This window comes from Haliotis rubra, unplaced genomic scaffold (assembly GCF_003918875.1).
Source record: "Haliotis rubra isolate DU_JTF1 unplaced genomic scaffold, ASM391887v1 Scf164, whole genome shotgun sequence".
In the NCBI taxonomy this organism is placed as follows: Eukaryota; Metazoa; Mollusca; class Gastropoda; order Lepetellida; family Haliotidae; genus Haliotis; species Haliotis rubra.
In genome coordinates this window covers 34,882-55,381 of record NW_025765603.1, presented here as the reverse complement: position 1 = coordinate 55,381, position 20,500 = coordinate 34,882, and the positions used below count along the sequence as shown (strand labels likewise).

Here is a 20,500-nt window from a genome sequence, read left to right as displayed (position 1 = left end):
ACCAGGTAGTTTGAGGTGCAATTTGAATATAGATTTTATCCATGTAAAGATGCTCCAATAGTAGCTGCCGACTTATAGCCAGCCTACCCAACTCACAGAAAAGATTGAAACGGTGGTCTCAGTTACATTATGACACTACATCAATATTGACAGAAAGGAACTCAAAAAAAATTATTATGAGAAGCACAAGATATTGAAGAAGACAAAATTATTATGGTAATACCTACATTGTAAAAGCTGAGGACCGATGACTTGACTTCCTTGTAAAGGTTTGTGATTTTCAACACAAGGTCCCTGGCAGGTTTAGCAAAGGGAGGCAACTGTTTCTCGTCCAGCTGACCAAGGACTGCCATAGCATCTGATGCCTTCTTTCCAACACTCACAACCTGTATCATACGATGATGTGCTTATTGTCCTAAAGGAGGGTAGTGTGGTAGCCTAGTGGGTAAAGCGTTCGCTCGTCACGCCGGGTTCGATTCCCCACATGAGTTCGATTTCATTAAATATCCGCGTGTTATTGGTTCGTGTGTGGACTTCCTTGTCGTTGGTCTTTACGAAATGTTACACAAGTAAGGAAATAAAAAGATATAATTAAACAGGTCATAACCCTTCGACATAACGCCAGTAATGGGCTGCACACAGTGTACAACCAAACACAGGTCTTTAACCACAAGGCTACACCACCGCCCATTTACATACATCAGAACATGAACGAGACCTATTTCATGTTAAAGTTTATGGACATGTGGACATTGTATAGGGCTGGTCAAAAATATTTCCAAATAGGTGATCTGCTCATGATGCCGAGTTTATCTGACCTCTACATCACAAAGGAAAACTCTTGATTGTAGTATAAATTGCTCAATGAACACACCTTATCTGGAAGCTCCTCCAGCGCCTTTTTGAAATCTTCTATCATGTCAGTAAGCGAGAACTACCCATCGATGATTCTCTTGAAGAGATCCAGACCTCTCCCTATACCACCAGCAGCATCACCCTTGACAGCGTCGTAGAGTTCAACCAGTTTCTGGAGGTTGTCCACGCCATACTCCTGGAACAGGAACAAACGGTGCCAACCGAAAATTTAATCAATTTGCATTGTACGTAATTAAATGTAAAATGTTACTTTATAATATTCTTATGATGGCTGCTTGACACATTCTCATTTGGAAATGCTGATAAATCTGATGTGGTATTATTCATCTTGTTGGCATTTGAATATGAATTGTCTTCCTGTTACACTGGAAGGCATCAGGCTTCCTAACGTTAACACAGCCGAGTGTAGACATATATTCCCTGTCCAACAGAACGTAAGACTTTGGAAACATTACAGGTAGGTCTTAGCGCAAAGTCGCGTCACACGTTCACAAAGGGTAGACACACAACTGTCATAGACAAGAGTCATTTGCTACAACGGTTTAGCTGAGCAGACTGGGCACAACAGAAGTGGTTCAACGGGCTGCTTTGTTAGGTTACCTGCAGCATGTTCAGGTTGTAAGAAGCTCCTCCCTTGAAGCAGATCCTCGCCAGAAAGAATTCCAGATTCTTGCCCATGAAACCAAGGTGGATGCGGGCATAGGCTTCATCGTAGACGTTCACTCTCATGTGTCCGCTCAAAGGTGCTGTAACATGCAGTGACAATATATACTATTGGAATACAGTAACTGTGCATTAGATGATGTTATGCCATGTTTAATGAAAAAAAGATATAACATGATTTGTGGTGTTTTCCTTAATCACTGTTTAACTGTTGCCAGGATAATATCGAAATCTGTATGATTTTAAACTAGGCATCGTGACATGCCCTTGATGAGATGTGATGTCCAAAGGCTTGTCAACGAGGAAGCACAGACGACACTAAGCGACTGAAGAAAGCCTCGGGAATGTTGTTCCATGACTAAACCAACGCTTGTTCCAGTTCACCTAACGTCAATGGGCAATCTGTTCTTGACGTAAACGTCGCTCCATTTCATCGTAAGCGTGCTCGATAGGGGACAGGTCCGGAGCTGGCCATGGATGTTCTGCTCACTCAGGAAATCTGTCACAACATGTGGACGGGCATTACCTTGCCGAAGCGTGAATGTCTGTACACCCTTGCCCTGCCATCCGCGCTGTCCAGATGAAATCTCTGCTCGTCAGTGAACAAAACACTATCACATTGTTGTCTTCTAGATGCTGTCTGCACCAGGCAAGACGTACCTGTCGGTGACGCTGGAGTAAAATTGGACGTATTGCAGGCCTCTTACCTAAGCATAGATTGTTGAAGGCCAGTTTCACCCCAGATTTTCACGGATCGAGGGGTTGAGAGGAACATGAAATATCAAAATCGTCCTTGTGTCGACGGACAGATAACATCAAAGTTGCATGTCAAATAACTCCAATAATTCTGTTAAACGCAGATATTATTATTGAGTGTGTTGGGTTGTTTTGTTAATGGCTTGGATTGCTGCATCATTATTTTCAAGTTAGGGTATTCGTCAAATATTTTTGAATGCTAGTCTGACATTACAGTTAAAATAAACAATGACATTTACAATGGAATCTGAAATAAGAGTATATTATGATAATCTATGATATCTTAAACACTGTGGATATGGAATGTCGGTATACATAAAACACCGTGTCGAAGTTTGATGTGTCGAACTTATAGTTATCTCGACGTTAAATCTTTTTTTCTTTTATTTATTCGGATAACTGTAAGTATTTACAGAGGTCGCTTCACCTTCGACACAATGGTGTGCAACTGTATGTCACTGACACGAGCATACCTATCTTGAAGTCTAAAGCGTTGTTCATGAGGAGTCCAAAGGAAGCTCCAACTGTTGTGGTTCCAATCATCTTCTTCCAGTCTACGTACGGTGAGGCCAGTCTGAACTCGATCTTACCGATGTCCCTTTTACGTCGATGGTGTACTTCAATGTCCCGTTTGCCAACATAGCGAGGATCCACGTGAAAAATGGATCCATTCATGTGACTGTAATATATCAGATGATTAGGTTTAGCATCGATTTCACAGTTTGTCTGAAGGGTACAATCAGGTCATCTCAGCTCAATCGGAAACAAAATGCAATGTCGAAGGCTTAACCGCTGGACACAGATATGGTGCTGGTAACAGACCAAGCCCCAGAATTCATGATAATTGCATTCTCATGCTGCTTGGGGATGCTTCTCTTTACAGTAAGATGCCTCTTCTAGGTGACACCTTTGACAACTACCCGCTTAATGGGGAAGCCAGGGGTATACAGAAATCAGTGACTGAATAATAACAAAACTCTTCGGACGTTATGCATCCAGCCACCCTATTGTGATTCATCGTCAATTCGTACTGGACTGATGAGGAGGTGAGACACCGTTTTAACCATACATCAACCCCAGAGTCTCACTGAAGTAATGGGCTATGGACAATTCATCTATGATGTACAAAAGTAAAAAAAAAATCTGAATTGTCTTACCTTTCGGTAGTAAATTGGGGGGTTGGAAGAAGTAATATTTTTGGAAGCCACAAAATATACCATTAAAATAGCTTATGAATGAATTGTTGAAAGTATTCAATATTCACCCTTCTTCTCTGTACATGGGGGCTATTTTTGCTGCTTTTGGGTGAGCCTGGTATTGTAGGAGGGCTTCATATCGCACCTTCTCGTCGTCATCGTACAGGGCTGTCTTCAACATCAGATGTGCTGCCTGGATCAAGGGATGTGTCATTAATACATCGTTCCCTGGTACCTCTACTCGAATATTTTCTACTGATGTGAAGCATTCCTTGGTGCCTCTACCAAATACCATTTGGTAACAATTACAGTTTTACAATGTTTTTGTTTACATTTAAGAGTGTAGTACTTCATATTTGTTCAGCTGTTGCCTATCTGAATGAACGAAGCTGTACTGAATTTCCTTTTTGGTTAGTTATAAAGTTAATTGTGTGCATACCCCTTCATGATGGTACTTCCTCATGGCGTGTATCCCAGCCCGCTTCACCCACTGAGAGTTGGTTGTGTTGACATGTGACACAATCATCTCAAATGATTGGTCGAGACCAGCATTACCCAGAGATCCCAGTAAAATAACTCTCCAGCGGTCGTCATTAAGGACTTCAATTTCTGTCATAGTAGATCGTTTCGTGCGGTAAAGCCAGGGATCTGGAAAAGGTGAGCAGATAATTAATCCACAACAGGCTCAAGATCGGGATGAAAGTAAGTTAGGGAATGTGAATGTCATTCGATCTGTAAGAATATAGCAGTCACAGACAAACCTGTGAACGCCAGATGTGTGAAGTGAAAATTCAGTGAGCATTAACCGAATTAACAAAGTTTGGTGAAAATACTAAATTATGTTTGTGGTTGTTGATGTTTTCTAAGTCAAATAGTTATTCTCACCATGTAATCCAAGCCATCCCTCAAACTTCATGACAATATCAACCGCCTCCTCCTTCCTCCCAGCGTCCAATAGTCGCCTAGCAACCGCTCCCAACGCCAGCACAATCCTGTGATATGTTTTGTGTTCTTGTAGAGTCACAGGGGCCTTCTCGCGCTCAAAACACAGGCTCTTCAGTTTTGTGATGATACCCTGTGCAAAAAGCAAAACATACAAATAATCCGGGATCTACATTCAATCCGAACCATTGCAGTACTCCCTGGGCCTCCTCCCGTCGCTTACACCTCGGGAATTACCACTGCTGCTAGTCGTGGTTGAATCAGTATTCTTGCAGCAAATAACCAGTGTTGTGGAGCTTGTAACTGTTATACCACACATGTCTACACTTACATCTATCGGCGGTCTATCAATGGAGACGATGTGGAACATGAGCTTGTAACTGTTATACCACACATATCTACATTTACATCTATCGGCGGTCCATCAATGGAGACGATGTGGAACATGAGGTTGTAACTGCTATACCACACATATCTACATTAACATCTATCAGTGGTCTATCAATGGAGACGATGTGGAACATGAGGTTGTAACTGTTATACCACACATATCTACATTTACATCTATCAGTGGTCTATCAATGGAGACGATGTGGAACATGAGCTTGTAACTGGTATACCACACATATCTACACTTATATCTATCAGTGGTCTATCAATGGAGACGATGTGGAACATGAGGTTGTAACTGTTATACCAAACATATCTACATTTACATCTATCAGTGGTCTATCAATGGAGACGATGTGGAACATGAGCTTGTAACTGGTATACCACACATATCTACACTTATATCTATCAGTGGTCTATCAATGGAGACGATGTGGAACATGAGCTTGTAATTGTTATACCACACATATCTACATTTACATCTATCAGTGGTCTATCAATGGAGACGATGTGGAACATGAGCTTGTAACTGGTATACCACACATATCTACACTTATATCTATCAGTGGTCTATCAATGGAGACGATGTGGAACATGAGCTTGTAATTGTTATACCACACATATCTACATTTACATCTATCAGTGGTCTATCAATGGAGACGATGTGGAACATGAGCTTGTAACTGGTATACCACACATCTCTACACTTATATCTATCAGTGGTCTATCAATGGAGACGATGTGGAACATGAGGTTGTAACTGTTATACCACACATATCTACATTTACATCTATCAGTGGTCTATCAATGGAGACGATGTGGAACATGAGCTTGTAACTGGTATACCACACATATCTACACTTATATCTATCAGTGGTCTATCAATGGAGACGATGTGGAACATGAGCTTGTAACTGTTATACCACACATATCTACATTTACATCTATCAGTGGTCTATCAATGGAGACGATGTGGAACATGAGCTTGTAACTGGTATACCACACATATCTACACTTATATCTATCAGTGGTCTATCAATGGAGACGATGTGGAACATGAGCTTGTAACTGTTATACCACACATATCTACACTTATATCTATCAGTGGTCTATCAATGGAGACGATGTGGAACATGAGGTTGTAACTGTTATACCACACATATCTACATTTACATCTATCAGTGGTCTGTCAATGGAGACGATGTGGAACATGAGCTTGTAACTGGTATACCACACATATCTACACTTATATCTATCAGTGGTCTATCAATGGAGACGATGTGGAACATGAGGTTGTAACTGTTATACCACACATATCTACATTTACATCTATCAGTGGTCTATCAATGGAGACGATGTGGAACATGAGCTTGTAACTGGTATACCACACATATCTACACTTATATCTATCAGTGGTCTATCAATGGAGACGATGTGGAACATGAGCTTGTAACTGGTATACCACACATATCTACACTTATATCTATCAGTGGTCTATCAATGGAGACGATGTGGAACATGAGGTTGTAACTGTTATACCATACATATCCACACTTACATCTATCGGTGGTCCATCAATGGAGACGATGTGGAATGTGAGCTTGTAACTATTATACCACTGCCATACCACACATTTACACTTACATCTATCGGTGGCCCATCAATGGAGACGATGTGGAACGTGAGCTTGTAACTGATATACCACATATTTACACTTACATCTATCGGTGGTCCATCAATGGAGACGATGTGGAACGTGAGCTTGTAACTGATATACCACATATCTACACTTACATCTATCGGTGGCCCATCAATGGAGACGATGTACAACATAAGTTTGTAACTGTTATACCACACATATCTATATTTACTTATATCGGTGGTCCATCAAGAGAGACGATGTACAACATAAGCTTGTAGCTGTTATACCACACATATCTATATTTACATCTTTTGGTGGTCCATCAAGAGAGACGATGTACAACATAAGCTTGTAACTGTTATACCACACATATCTATATTTACATCTATATGTGGTCCATCAAGAGAGACGATGTACAACATAAGCTTGTAACTGTTATACCACACATGTCTACACTTACGTCTATCGGTGGTCCATCAAGAGAGACGATGTACAACATAAGCTTGTAACTGTTATACAACAAGTGTCTACACTTACGTCTATTGGTGGTTCATCAAAGGAGACGATGTGGAGCATGAGTCTCATCACCAGGGAGGAGTCGGGTCTGGATCTGTTAAGGACAAGGTCCAGCAGGAGCTGCTGAGACAGGTCTGTGGTCAGACCAGCGATAGCATCAAACATGTGGTTCTGGTCCTTGAAGGTCTTAGTCAGTCTGTAAATAGATGTAATGGAGGATTGCAGGTGTCGTTGGAACCATGATGATTTAAAATGCATCTACCAGTGGACATGTTTATGCGTCACGTTAAGTACAAACAGGTAAACTAGATAAAACTAGGTAAACTAGGATAACGATGATCTGAGCTAAAGTGAGCAACTGGTATGCTATAAGATATTCATTATACACACGAGGAACAATCAGATACCTGGCAGTTAATACCATTCAGCTTAAGATGATCTTTGGTAGGCATTTAGAAGTTATACAAATGAGGAAGAGAGTCTTTCATGAATGTCAACTTCTTTATTATGAGGAACAGAACGTTTCGGGGCATATCCTTACTCCTTCATCATATATATATACTTTATTTCCTCCATTGTCATGAAGTCATGAAATACAAACATAGTTTACTACTTCTGTATAATGTGCAGATGTATAAATACATATTCTTATGCAAAAACATTTATTGCATAAAATATTGATTTATATAAGACAAGTGCCTTCAACTGTTTCAATTTGTGTCTAGTAAGTACTTCAAGGGTTTATTCACCTCGGCCTGTCGGTCAGGTACTGTCTGGCAAGGATAGCCAACTGTTTGTCAGGTAAGTCCCGGAGAACGGCAACAAGTTCAGTGAAGCATTTGTCCAACTTCTTCGAACCTGAAAAAAAGACAGTAAACATTTTAATATTCCAGATTCTCTCCTTACTGTGTGCTTAAGAAGCTTGTATTCACACTCCGGTAAACTATTTGATTTTCAAAGGTGGTATTTACATATTGATAACCTACAGTCTTTAGAATCCACTATTTACAACCGAATCAAATGTGTGGTTTTTGAGACTTGTGTTTACAAATGGACCTAATATGTGATTTAGAAACTTGTATTTATTTACGGGACATTAAGACCCTAGACCATATCTACACATAGTAGTACCTTTATCTGGCTCGTTTCGCATGCATGTGAGGTTCCCCTTCACATACTGCAGGTACTCCTTCACATTGACTGCTGTCTTCTTGCGCTTCACCTGGGACAAACGATGTACTAGATGAGGGTTCTGAGGTCCCGTACGTCTACGTTTATTCTCAATTCATTATTTAAGACATTTTCCTATCAAATGTGCACATACGTTTTGCACATTTTCTGCATTTTATTATTTTATTGGTTTCCTTTCTGTCACCGACTGACATAAGCGTTAGCGTGAGATTAATTGGACGAAAAGCTATGGTTCGTTAATATGCAAGGGGATTTACATTGTTTAAATTGTGTGCTACAAAATATTAACGATTCCTAGCTTTTAGCATTCCATGTATGATGCAAACTTAGGTGTCTTTAGACTTTACTGAGCAGATTCTCTGTATATTATCTTTCTCTTTTTAAATGCTTTCTGATTCATTTTTAGTTTTCTTAAACAAGATCACATCAACAAGCCCATCGATATTAATAATACAATTTGAAGAAGGTTTTCAAGGAGGAAGGTTTGAAAATGTTGCAACAAGTGTTTGTTGTATCCGATCGATATGAAGGTGACTGAAAAGATCTACTGTTTCTGACGCATCTGAACAGGAGTGCCATCGCTAACGTATGAATACAAATTTTCACAACAGAAATCGAGTTAACGCGACAGATGGGGATTCACTCTGTATTTTGAATGTAAAAGATATAGAAACGGTTACCTCTTTGATATGTATGGACGCCCTGTTGATGTTTGTCTTTGGTCTGCTGGGAATACTGTCAACCTTGTGTTTTCTGAGGAACACCAGCTTTCCTGAACCTTGCGCTGACATCTCGGGTAATTCTGGAGACAGCAATCATGTAGACTGTCATATATTACAGTTTTCATGTACTCTTCTTCACAGCACTGACACAGGTTTCATGTAAGTAAACAGTTCCAAACGCGGTAGATCCAAGACATTGTGTATTCAAGTCCTAGCGAGGTTACAGTTTTATAGAAAAAAGTGGGCGTACAGCATTTTGGAAAACGTGTGTGTGTGTGTGTGTGTGTGCGTGCGTGCGTGCGTGCGTGCGTGCGTGCGTGCGTGTGTGCGTGCGTGCGTGCGTGCGTGCGTGCGTATAGTAAGTCAATTAATTTCCATATTTTGGGGTTGAATCCGGTTAATCATGTGTATGATTTTATCAGGATCCACGTATGGATTCATTGAACGTGCTCATTTAATAATAAACATAAATCGTTCTAGTAAATTGAATTTGATTGGGGACTTGTTAGTCTTGGTATAAATGTATATCTGTCTTAAGTCAGATCCACATAAGCTCTTTTGAAGATAACATCATCCAGCAAATAATGTACAAATTCGCAGAAGCATCTGTAAAATATTTACCACCGTTGATAACCGTAAGGGTCTGTCATAACTGCATATAACCGCTCACCCATTTCTGTGAAGTTGTTGACCGCCTTGACTGGACGACTGTTTTCATACGGGTCATATCTAGTGAGTGGCAGAAAAGTAACATAGATATAGACAGTTCTAGGTGTGTATGTTGCATATCTAGCCAGTTCAATCCTTTTGCCTGTGACCGCCTCCGTGGTGTAGTGGTTAGAGCGTCTGCACGGAGAGCGGAAGGTCGCGGGTTCAATACCCGACCACGTCATACCAAAAGACGTTAAAATATGGTACTTGTTGGTCCCTGCCTGGCGCTCGGCATTAATGGGTACAACAAGGTCGGCTCGGAGTCAGTATAATGTGTCTGAGTGGGGTATTCATGCTTCACTGCGGCATGGTATCTCAGTGGGCTAGCACTATAAAACCAGCTTCAGTCTGGGCTAGTACAAGCAGCCGCACATACACACACACACGCATGCACGTCGTCATATGAGCGAAATATTCTCCAGCACGACGTTAAGCCCAATTTTACCTCACCTCACCTTTTGTCTGTGGTGCCACTCATTTGTATTCTCATTAAGAGGGGCATGGTGATCACTTACCCGGAGATATCATTATGATCACATTATGTGGGGTAGCCTGGCGGTTAATATATTCGAAGACCCGGGTTCGATTCCCCACATGGATACAATGTGTGAAGCCCATTTCTGGTGCCCACAGCCGTAATAGTGCTGGAACATTGCTAACATCGGCGTAAAACTAAAACTCACTAACTCTAATCACATTAGGGTCAACGAGCTGTGTCAATATCTCAAATTAATCTGAAATGAGGGTAAAATACTTTGAGAGCAACGTTACACATAGTCCAGTAAATTTACATGTTTGAGTATGATGGTGGTCATTTCATTAAGAATGATGATCAGAAATTTAAAAACGAGCGTGGTCACGGCGTTGACAAATCCAGAAACATCACCGTGACGACCCGTGATCCGACCCCACAAACATCAAATGGACGCAACTCTGCACATCGAATACCGGGGCCTCTGCTGACTGTCTTGGTCAGCCGTGCCAGGCAATTGAGTGTGATATAATAAAGATGGTTACATCAACAGTAACATGTGTTTTCAAGCGAAATATTCAACATCCTCACCCTTCTGCAGTCTTATGCATAACCCGGAACTTCTCCTCCACTTGAATGGTGTGCATTGTTCCAAGGGCAGTGTCGTAATACAGCGTCTGAAACCACGCCCACCATATCGTCATATAGTCAAGTATATATGCATACCTATGGTAATCAAAATACTTTGAGTTATTCGTCTTGCTATGTTTTAGCATGAAAACATTATATGATGGGGCAGTAGTTTTAATCTGACAAGTGTTCATTGTAAGAAAAAGAACATTGGTTGAGGCGCTCTTAAAATGTCAAATGTTCGCGTACAGTACAAAGTCCGCCACAGCGTCTAACACCTTCGGTCCTCTCTGAGTAGACGACAAAGGTTAAAACAAGGTGTCCATGTTTACGTATTGTCTGCGAAATTGCGTGATACGTAGTGCCTATTGTCCAATTCCATGTGTACGCGTGTAAAGGGTATGTGATGCGTCAAATCTTTCTTTTCCTGGAGATCGTACTAACTGCAGTCTACAATTCCACTTTGCTTCTCAAAGAACGCTAGAAAAATAATAGACATAACAGAGGATGTGGTTATTGCAGGGTTATTGTACTGGTATGTGAAAAAACACAAACCGAAGAAAAAAACATTATGGATAAAAAATTAAAAATTGTAGCAATAAAATAGTAATAAAATAGCTTTACTTGTTCAAGAAGTATCTCGGGTACCGAATTCCTTGGAATTTTGCCACTTGTGTGGGCAATGAAAACCACGTGACATTGGCAAGACCCCTTGGGAATCCTTACTTCCGGCCTCCGTATAGCTACGTGATGCGTATTCGGACGCGTTTTGAGCGTAAGCAAGATCACGCACTAAGCATCACGCACCACATATCACGCGTGCATGGAAAAAGCTATTACTATTTTAGTAGAAAGTGTTGTTTACGCACTGCAAATCACGCCCTACGCAGACATGGAAACCCTTGGTTAGACTGTTTAAGGTTTCTGTTAAAATATTTCATTGTGGTTTTGTTGGGGTTTATCACGTACTTGTAGATGCAAGTCACTGTTTGTTGTGTAACGCCGCACTCAGCAATATTCTAGCTTTATGACGCAGTCCGTATATATTCCAGTCTGGACCAGATAATCAAGTGATTGACTTTATGGTCATCAACCCGCGCAGTTGGAATACGACGACATGCATGAAAGACGTCAGCGAGCCTGACCACCCGAACCCGTTAGTCGCCTCGTACGACACGCATGGGTTGCTAAACACCTGTTCTGGCCCTTCTTTTCGGGGACGTTATCTTGATCTGTTTGAAACTGATCCCGAATTTTCTCCGTTTTGTATCTTTCTCACGCATTATATGATATAGCAATATGTCCATTGTACACTATGATATGCCATTTCAATGTATTATTGGAGGGAAGAGATTTTTGCAAAGTTAACTAAAATTTCGAGCAGTATTTCCTGATATGCTTCATCGACAGCAGCAGAAAGTGCGTGGTCTACCTTGGTATAATCTGATGTTGCGTGCGTGACGGGGTGGTGACCCGGATATCTCGTCTTGGTGAACACGTGACCTGTGTGAGTTGGCCGCACAGAGTAGGTGGCGTTGTGAGGACCTGGAGTAGGATTGCAATACATTTAAAAAATGTAAACAATTTAAGAAAGGACTCGTATTTCAAGACAACCAATATATCAGACTGCATTCCTGCCAAACAGTTATATACTATTGCGTGCAACCCGTCCTTGACAAGCAGCCCATCTTCGGCAACCAACCCACCCACAAAAACCATCCCATCCACATCCTCCAACACATCCACGGACTCGGACCAGTCCTCAATCAACATCCGTCCTGCGGCATCCAACTCTTTCTTATTAACACATCCCGGATCATAAGCACAACCACGGCATCCAATCTATCACATGGGTAAAACCCATTTCGACCTTACAACAGCCAACCAGCCCTCCCAGGCCAGCAATCAATCTAAGTCGTCAATACTAACCCTGACACCCAATGCCTGCCCGGTCCCAGACCCTGCCCCCGATCCTTACCCTCATGTCCAGTTTCTCTCACGTGATAACCCCAGCCGTCGTCAGTTGCATGGACATGATCCTGAAAAGACAACCAAAGACATTTGTATCCAGGTGAGAAGGAATGAGTGTTGGTCCTTAATCAATAATAATCAGTACGATATCTACTGCCTGTAAACAACCCAGTGTAGTCAATCGGCAACCATAGCATAGACTGCACACTACACCGTCGGGAAAAGATAATACACTTGTAGCTGTGTCTGACATTATAAGTTGTATGCTTCTCTAGAGGGTAATACGGTCTGATGTACGCCTCTTTGTAGAAGTGTCACCCGAGCTGGTAGGTGAGGGATGACACTGCTACAAAAAGGCGTACATCAGACTGTATTACCCGAGGGAGAAGCATACAACGTATTTATCTTACCGCCATGTTAAATGTACAAAACATTATTTTATTTTATGTTTAAGATCGCGACCGACTATATGACATGTAAACAAAATGGCGTCTGCCTCTCCACTGGATTTTAAAAATCAGTGAAACATATTCTGACAAGCTAAAGACAGCTAGAAAAATGGTTAATTATGTTGAAGTCGAGTGTGCAAACCACTCCACGTATGAAATGCCTTAAATAAAGCAGTGAAAGTCGGTAAACTAAATCTGTATAAAGTGAACACAAAAACAGCTGATCGAACGGTTTTCGAACTCGGGCACGGCATGCGTCATATTATGACGTCATACGATTGTTAGCCCTTCAGCTTCTCGGCGGAGAGCTTGGCGGTTACCGTGGCAGCGGGTAATATTTTTTCCTGTTGTCACCCTCCTGGGAGGGGTGACACGGAAACTTGTTAAAGCTTCATTGACCAATGAAATTAAAGTATTTTACATTAAGGGAAAGATAATACACCTTCCTGTTTCTTGTAAGGTTGACATATTCAACACAAAGGTAACTCTCGGAAATGTTCCTTGCTTCTCCGGAAGACACAACAATGGTCTGTTTAGAAACATGCACTGAGCTTCAGTTTGAATGATTAAACATTCGTTTAGTATTGAGCACAACTATTGTGACTTGAATGTAGAAGGAAACTGTCAATTTTGAAGACGTGGAGGTCTCGGTGAATTTCTGGAGCAGGTTTATGGTGCTGACAGACCAGGATTCGTAATCGTAGTTAACCTGGGATTCAAGTTTATGTTAAGAGGATCCTGAAATGTGTAAGGGACGTAACCCTGCACCTAAGACAACTTTGATTCAAAACCTATATGTAGATAGGTTCATTATTGTGTTTTCCAAGCGGTGCATAGGCGGATCCAGACGGGGTGTGCAGGGTGTCCTGAAAGTTTATTGAATGACCACTGAAACGCTCGCATAAACAGGTGAAAATGAACTTTGCACCTCCCTGTATCCGACCCTGTGGTGTGTGTGTTTTCTAGCATCAGTCCTCAGCACCGACCTTTTGCAATGCTATAAATCAGTGAAATGCAGTATATATGTATTTGTTAATGGGTTGATAGAAAGATCCAAACATATATGAAGCGACATGGTTGTAAGTTTCACGAACGCCTGTATCTTGGTGATGATCGATATCACTGGATTGTCTGGACTCGGTTATTTACAGACCGCCGCCATTGATAATTGATATTAATCTTATCTTACATGGCAATGCAGGACTCTCAATTACTAAAAATCAGAATGTTTTCAAATATGTACATATCCATATATCTCAAACAAAACGTTTTCTCAGTTAACTTCTGTTGTACATATTTTAACCTATGTCTGTCACTTGTGTACAATGTTGTAAGATGAATTGTGTAATTATTGGTAGGGGGTCTTTCTAAGTTGGAAAACTTGTGCCCGATCCTTTTCTTGAATGAATAAAATATGTTATCATCAACCGCCGCCATATAGCTAGAATACCGCTGAGTGCGGCATTAAACAACAATTAAATCACATCAAATCGAAAGTGGATCAAGTGGTATAAATGATTTATTTCGTGTTGTATCAAATACTGCCATATCAATAACTCGTGTCTCGAGCCAATATCTGATCATATAAAGACCACCACCCTGTATCGTGGATATTGCTTAGTGCGCCGCTGACTATACAACAGGAAACACACATGCGTGTATTGTATTATACAGCACTAAAGTATGCACGACATGGACCGTCAGAGGCGGGAGACAAGTTTAAACATATAAAGGCATAAACTTCACATCATGCACAACTGTAAGCAGCGCGTCTATGTTTTTTAAAAATAATACGCACACAGGGCTTCTGTGTACGTCGTCAATTGTGTGCCGTTTACCACAGCGGGGTACGCCCATATCTCATGCATACGCAATTCTTACATGACTGGTGGCCTTTACTTGTAATTATTGGAACAGGACACACGCTGTTTCCAGCTCTACCTGTTCAGGTGATGGACCAGGAAGTAGATCACTGACGAGCGCTGAAGGGTAGTGTAAATACAGGAGGCTGCAGATCGCATACCGATACAAGCGCTTATACTTCACATGTGCTTTTGTCTGTATCCAATGGCACCCGAGTAAGAATAGCTCCCCAGGGGTGTCGTGAGGGTCGATTAGTGTTTGGCTGGTCAGGTGAAACGTTGAATTGCGTAACAGAAACACACTGGTATAACATTCAAGTTTATGTTCTCACACTATATGGGACAGTTCAAATATGTAAAACTACAATTTCTTGCTACAAGCCATTGGTCCACGGGCATGCGTGACTCTAAAATGAGCAAAATTATCAGATGTGTTATCAAATGATTAGGAATGACATAAGACAAACAACGAAAAGCTGTACTTTGTCCCACTATAATTGGAACAAAAATGGGATTCGAACCCGCGACCATACGGTTCCAGGACGCCGAATCTGGCAAATGTTTGACAGAAAGACGGCGTTTTTTAACCACTGAACCAACCATGATCTCGCACTGTATAGCAGCAGGGGTGAACTAGAAAGGCGGAGGCATAGTCCGTAACGCCGATATGTCTTTAAGTCGGTGTTTTTTTTACAGTTTTATATAGACTTAGACGCCTGGTTAACTAGTAATTCCTCATTACCTCAGTAGCGTGGTGTAGACGAGACGCGAACATGGCGGCAGCTCCTTTCTTCATGGCAACAGCTTCGTCGTCGTCGTCGGGAGGGTGGTAGACGTGGAGAATCTCGCCACGGGACGTGATCACAAACGAGAACCTGTGAGATACATAATGAGTGTCCATGTGTAGATTTGATAATAACTGGTCAAGCAAGACACCTTGAAGACTACGGAGCGATGGTAAAACATGCTTTGGATTGTTCACATTTGACCTGTTATCAATACTTGATAGTGATTTATAAACACATGCTCTGTCATCGTATATCATTGCATCAATCACTACATTATCCGGTCCAAACTAAAATGTTTTTGTGGTACAGATGTAATACTGCTGAAACAAATACATACTCATGATATAAACACACTCTTGTCATACCATAGCCTTCTACACAGTCAGTTTTTAAGCAGTGTAAACAATACCCGACCTTGTCAAAACGTTACTAGGTGAGAGAACATTGATTAACGCCGTATCAGCAAATGTGCAGCTTTTCGGAGCGAGAACGTTACTAGGTTGAAAACATTTATGTTATGTCCAAACCAGGAACATATCCATTTTTTGTTTCTTTCATTGGTCGCCACGATCAAACATGGGCAATCTCTCTCTTGTCCAGATCGCTGTGAGGTAGCCTAATGGTTAAAGCGTCTGTTCGTCACGCCGAAGACTCGGGTTCGATTCCCCTCGTGGATGCAGTGTGTGAAGCCCATTTCTTGTGTCCGTGCAATGATATTGCTGGAATATTGCTATAAAGTGGCGTAAAACCTCACTCACTCACTCACTCACTCACTCACTCAGGCAGTGTATATCTGATGTCTATTCAATCCCTCTCCTTGGATGAATACGGGCGATCAGAAATTTAAACGTATACGCGCTCTTTGATTTGACAATTACCATTTCGAGAAGTCCAAATGATGGCCAATGGTATCTGAAAAATAACAAGATAATCAACTTTATAAAAAGTATGGTATCAAAATATCAAAACAGGCACACTAACATGACAAGCAAGGCAATATAACTTCGAGACATACACATATATAATTCCAAGAACTCCTCGCCTATGCAATATTCACCTCCTCTTCCATAGTCTATAGTCTTATCATATGTCCCTGTAAAAAATGGCCTATGCACGTTGCAAAAATAGCTTTTACGTATATTACATATACTGCTCTTAAGAAAAAGAAATGTTTTGACCTGTCATAAAACTAGAATTAAATTTGCCATAAGATATTTTCTTCTATGTCAAAAGTGAAAAGTATTTTGCTAAGAAACTGTGCAGAAATATAATGACAGGCGTGTCTGTGCGGCAGTCGTGACACAAACAGGAAGAGAACTTGATCATTCAGCTGTCTTTGGGCGTTATGCAAGAACCATCGCGCAGTCAGTTTGTGACTTTTAACATTCCGCAGATTCACTGGAGCGTGACTTTGAATGTTTTGCGAAAACTAACACGTAAAAAATCACCCGTGCAAAGCAATATCCAGACACGAGACACAATGCATGTCTTAAATGTTTCCTAAATTAAAAAAGGGAATTAACTGCTGTATACCATAGTGAAACCGTGATCAATTGCAAAATCCACGATTAATTTCTTATCAGTTGATTCAATGACAATTATTGTATTGTATCATATACACGCCCATGAAATAGTGATCGGGTATTAATGGGTGATCGAGGAATGAAGTGTGTAAGACCCGTGAAGTATTGATAAAATGAATATATCTATGGGCGATAGTTTATACAGGTCCTTACAGCATTGACGATGTATTCTGTGGTCCTGGGGGAATGTGTAGAGTATACAATCCCCTAACGTTCTGAGACTGTATTCATGGATAATGGAAGATTAAAGAGTACACTAGCCCGTGAAGTACTGAGGCTGTATTCATGGATAATGAAGGATTTTAGAGTACACAAGCCCGTGAAGTAATGAGGCTGTTTTCATGGATAATGAAGGATTTTAGCGTAAAGAAGCCCATGAAGTACTGAGGCTGTATTCATGGATAATGAAAGATTATAGTGTACACTAGCCCGTGAAGTATTGAGGCTGTATTCATATATAATGAAGGATTTTAGAGCATACAAGTCTGTGAAGTACTGAGGCAGTATTCATGTATAATGGAGGATTTTAGAGTAAACAAGCCCGTGAAGTATTGAGGCTGTATTCATGGAAAATGAAGGATTTTAAAGTAAACAAGCCTGTGAAGTACTGAGCCTGTATTCATGGATAATGAAGGATTTTGGAGTATGCAAGCCCGTGAAGTACTGAGGCTGTATTCATGGATAATGGAAGATTATAGAGTATAGAAGCCCGTGAAGTATTGAGGCTGTATTCATGGATAATGAAGGATTTTAGAGTACACAAGCCCGTGAAGTAATGAGGCTTTTTTCATGGATAATGAAGGATTTTAGCGTAAAGAAGCCCATGAAGTACTGAGGCTGTATTCATGGATAATGAAAGATTATAGTGTACACTAGCCCGTGAAGTATTGAGGCTGTATTCATATATAATGAAGGATTTTAGAGCATACAAGTCTGTGAAGTACTGAGGCAGTATTCGTGGATGATGGAAGATTATAGTGTACACTAGCCCGTGAAGTATTGAGGCTGTATTCATGTATAATGGAGGATTTTAGAGTAAACAAGCCCGTAAGTAATGAGGCTGTTTTCATGGATAATGAAGGATTTTAGAGTAAACAAGCCTGTGAAGTACTGAGGCTGTATTCATGTATAATGGAGGATGTAGAGTAAACAAGCCCGTGAAGTATTGAGGCTGTATTCATGGAAAATGAAGGATTTTAAAGTAAACAAGCCTGTGAAGTACTGAGCCTGTATTCATGGATAATGAAGGATTTTGGAGTATGCAAGCCCGTGAAGTATTGAAGCTGTATTCATGGATAATAGAAGATTATAGTGTACACTAGTCCGTGCAGTATTGAGGCTGTATTCATGGATAATGAAGGATTTTAAAGTAAACAAGCCTGTGAAGTATTGAGGCTGTATTCATGGATAATGAAGGATTTTGGAGTAAACAAGCCTGTGAAGTACTGAGGCTGTATTCATTGATAATGGAAGATTATAGAGTACACTAGCCCGTGAAGTATTGAGGCTGTATTCATGGATAATGAAGGATTTGAGAGTAAACAAGCCCGTGAAGTACTGAGGCTGTATTCATGGATAATGGAAGATTAAAGTGTACACTAGCCCGTGAGGTATTGAGGCTGTATTCATGTATAATGAAGAATTTTAGAGTAAACAAGCCTGTGAAGTACTGAGGCTGTATTCATGGATAATGGAAGATTATAGAGTACGCTAGCCCGTGAAGTATTGAGGCTGTATTCATGCATAATGAAGGATTTTAGAGTAAACAAGCCTGTGAAGTACTGAGGCTGTATCCATGGATGATGGAAGATTATAGTGTACACTAGCCCGTGAAGTATTGAGGCTGTATTCATGTATAACGAAGAATTTTAGAGTAAACAAGCCTGTGAAGTACTGAGGCTGTATTCATGGATAATGGAAGATTATAGAGTATAGAAGCCCGTGAAGTATTGAGGCTGTGTTCATATATAATGGAGGATTTTAGAGTATACAAGCCTGTGAAGTACTGAGGCTGTATTCATGGATGATGGGAGATTATAGAGTATAGAAGCCCGTGAAGTATTGAGGCTGTGTTCATATATAATGGAGGATTTTAGAGTATATAAGCCCGTGAAGTATTGAGACTGTGTTCATGTATAATGAAGGATTTTAGAGTAAACAAGCCTGTGAAGTACTGAGGCTGTATCCATGGATGATGGAAGATTATAGAGTACACTAGCCTGTGAAGTATTGAGGCTGTATTCATGTATAATGAAGGATTTGAGAGTATACAAACCGGTGAAGTACTGAGGCTGTATTCATGGATGATGGAAGATTATAGTGTACACTAGCCCGTGAAGTATTGAGGCTGTATTGACTGGTAATGGAGGATTATAGAGTATAAAAAATGTAATGAGGCTGTATTGATGGTAAATGGAGGATTATAGAAAATACAGATACAGAGCGGGATGTCCCCAATGTAGACAAGGTTTACCCAGTCCGTGAATATGATTTAAGACACTTCACAGCTGGAGGGGACGAAACATGTGGTTCACCAATGTGATTTATAACAACATACTATAAGTCTACTTTATTCCACTTGAAAGGATTCGTATTTCAACTGACGTTCGTGTACAGAATGTTTTAACGTGTTTCACTGAAGTACTGAGGCTGTATTCATGGGTTTTATGGGTATCCATTTAGGAAAGATCCTTATTTTATTCAGCGACAGTACTCACAGATATGTTCGTAATGACTACATGGACAATCTACACAACATTGGACCTGCAGGAAGTGTTACCCTTCGTCATGCATAGATGACAATCACATCCGTGCCAACTCGTCTCATTCCGGGACAAGCCTAATAGTCCCTCTGGCAAGTTTGCATGTGTTTTGTGTCCAACAAAATTGACATTTATAACCTCTAAAAATCCCTTTTGTGAAACGTTTGTGGCTGTCAGCATCCTCCCTGTTTCAAAACAAATAATACTTGTAAAGATAAAGCATCAAGGAGGAATTCTTTGACAAAAAGTATTTTGTGTGTTTGTTTACTTATAGTCAATCTTGTGTTCGTGTAATGACGAATTTCAGATCATTCCGTGCTTGATGTCCCCAGTATATGTGTGATTTCGCCAATATTTTCTCATAAATCACATAAATCT

The 20,500-nt window shown here is 40.7% G+C and overlaps 1 protein-coding gene across 1 annotated transcript in view; it reads right to left on the bottom strand.

Annotated features, from left to right (window-relative positions):
- Positions 1–302: 302 nt before the first annotated feature.
- LOC124271855 overlaps positions 303–20,500 on the bottom strand; it is a 28,185-nt gene continuing 7,987 nt past the window's right edge. The window contains exons 3-19 of the mRNA XM_046707007.1: positions 16,656–16,689; positions 15,732–15,864; positions 12,686–12,746; positions 12,140–12,252; positions 10,669–10,754; positions 9,565–9,623; positions 8,853–8,974; positions 8,113–8,203; positions 7,731–7,839; positions 7,003–7,177; positions 4,377–4,566; positions 3,931–4,139; positions 3,560–3,684; positions 2,769–2,974; positions 1,477–1,622; positions 875–1,051; positions 303–386 (exon numbers count right to left, since the gene is read on the bottom strand). Of these exons, the coding sequence (XP_046562963.1) occupies positions 935–1,051; positions 1,477–1,622; positions 2,769–2,974; positions 3,560–3,684; positions 3,931–4,139; positions 4,377–4,566; positions 7,003–7,177; positions 7,731–7,839; positions 8,113–8,203; positions 8,853–8,974; positions 9,565–9,623; positions 10,669–10,754; positions 12,140–12,252; positions 12,686–12,746; positions 15,732–15,864; positions 16,656–16,689 (1,976 nt within the window). The 3' untranslated portion in view covers positions 303–386; positions 875–934. The remainder of the gene's footprint in view (positions 387–874; positions 1,052–1,476; positions 1,623–2,768; positions 2,975–3,559; positions 3,685–3,930; positions 4,140–4,376; positions 4,567–7,002; positions 7,178–7,730; positions 7,840–8,112; positions 8,204–8,852; positions 8,975–9,564; positions 9,624–10,668; positions 10,755–12,139; positions 12,253–12,685; positions 12,747–15,731; positions 15,865–16,655; positions 16,690–20,500) is intronic.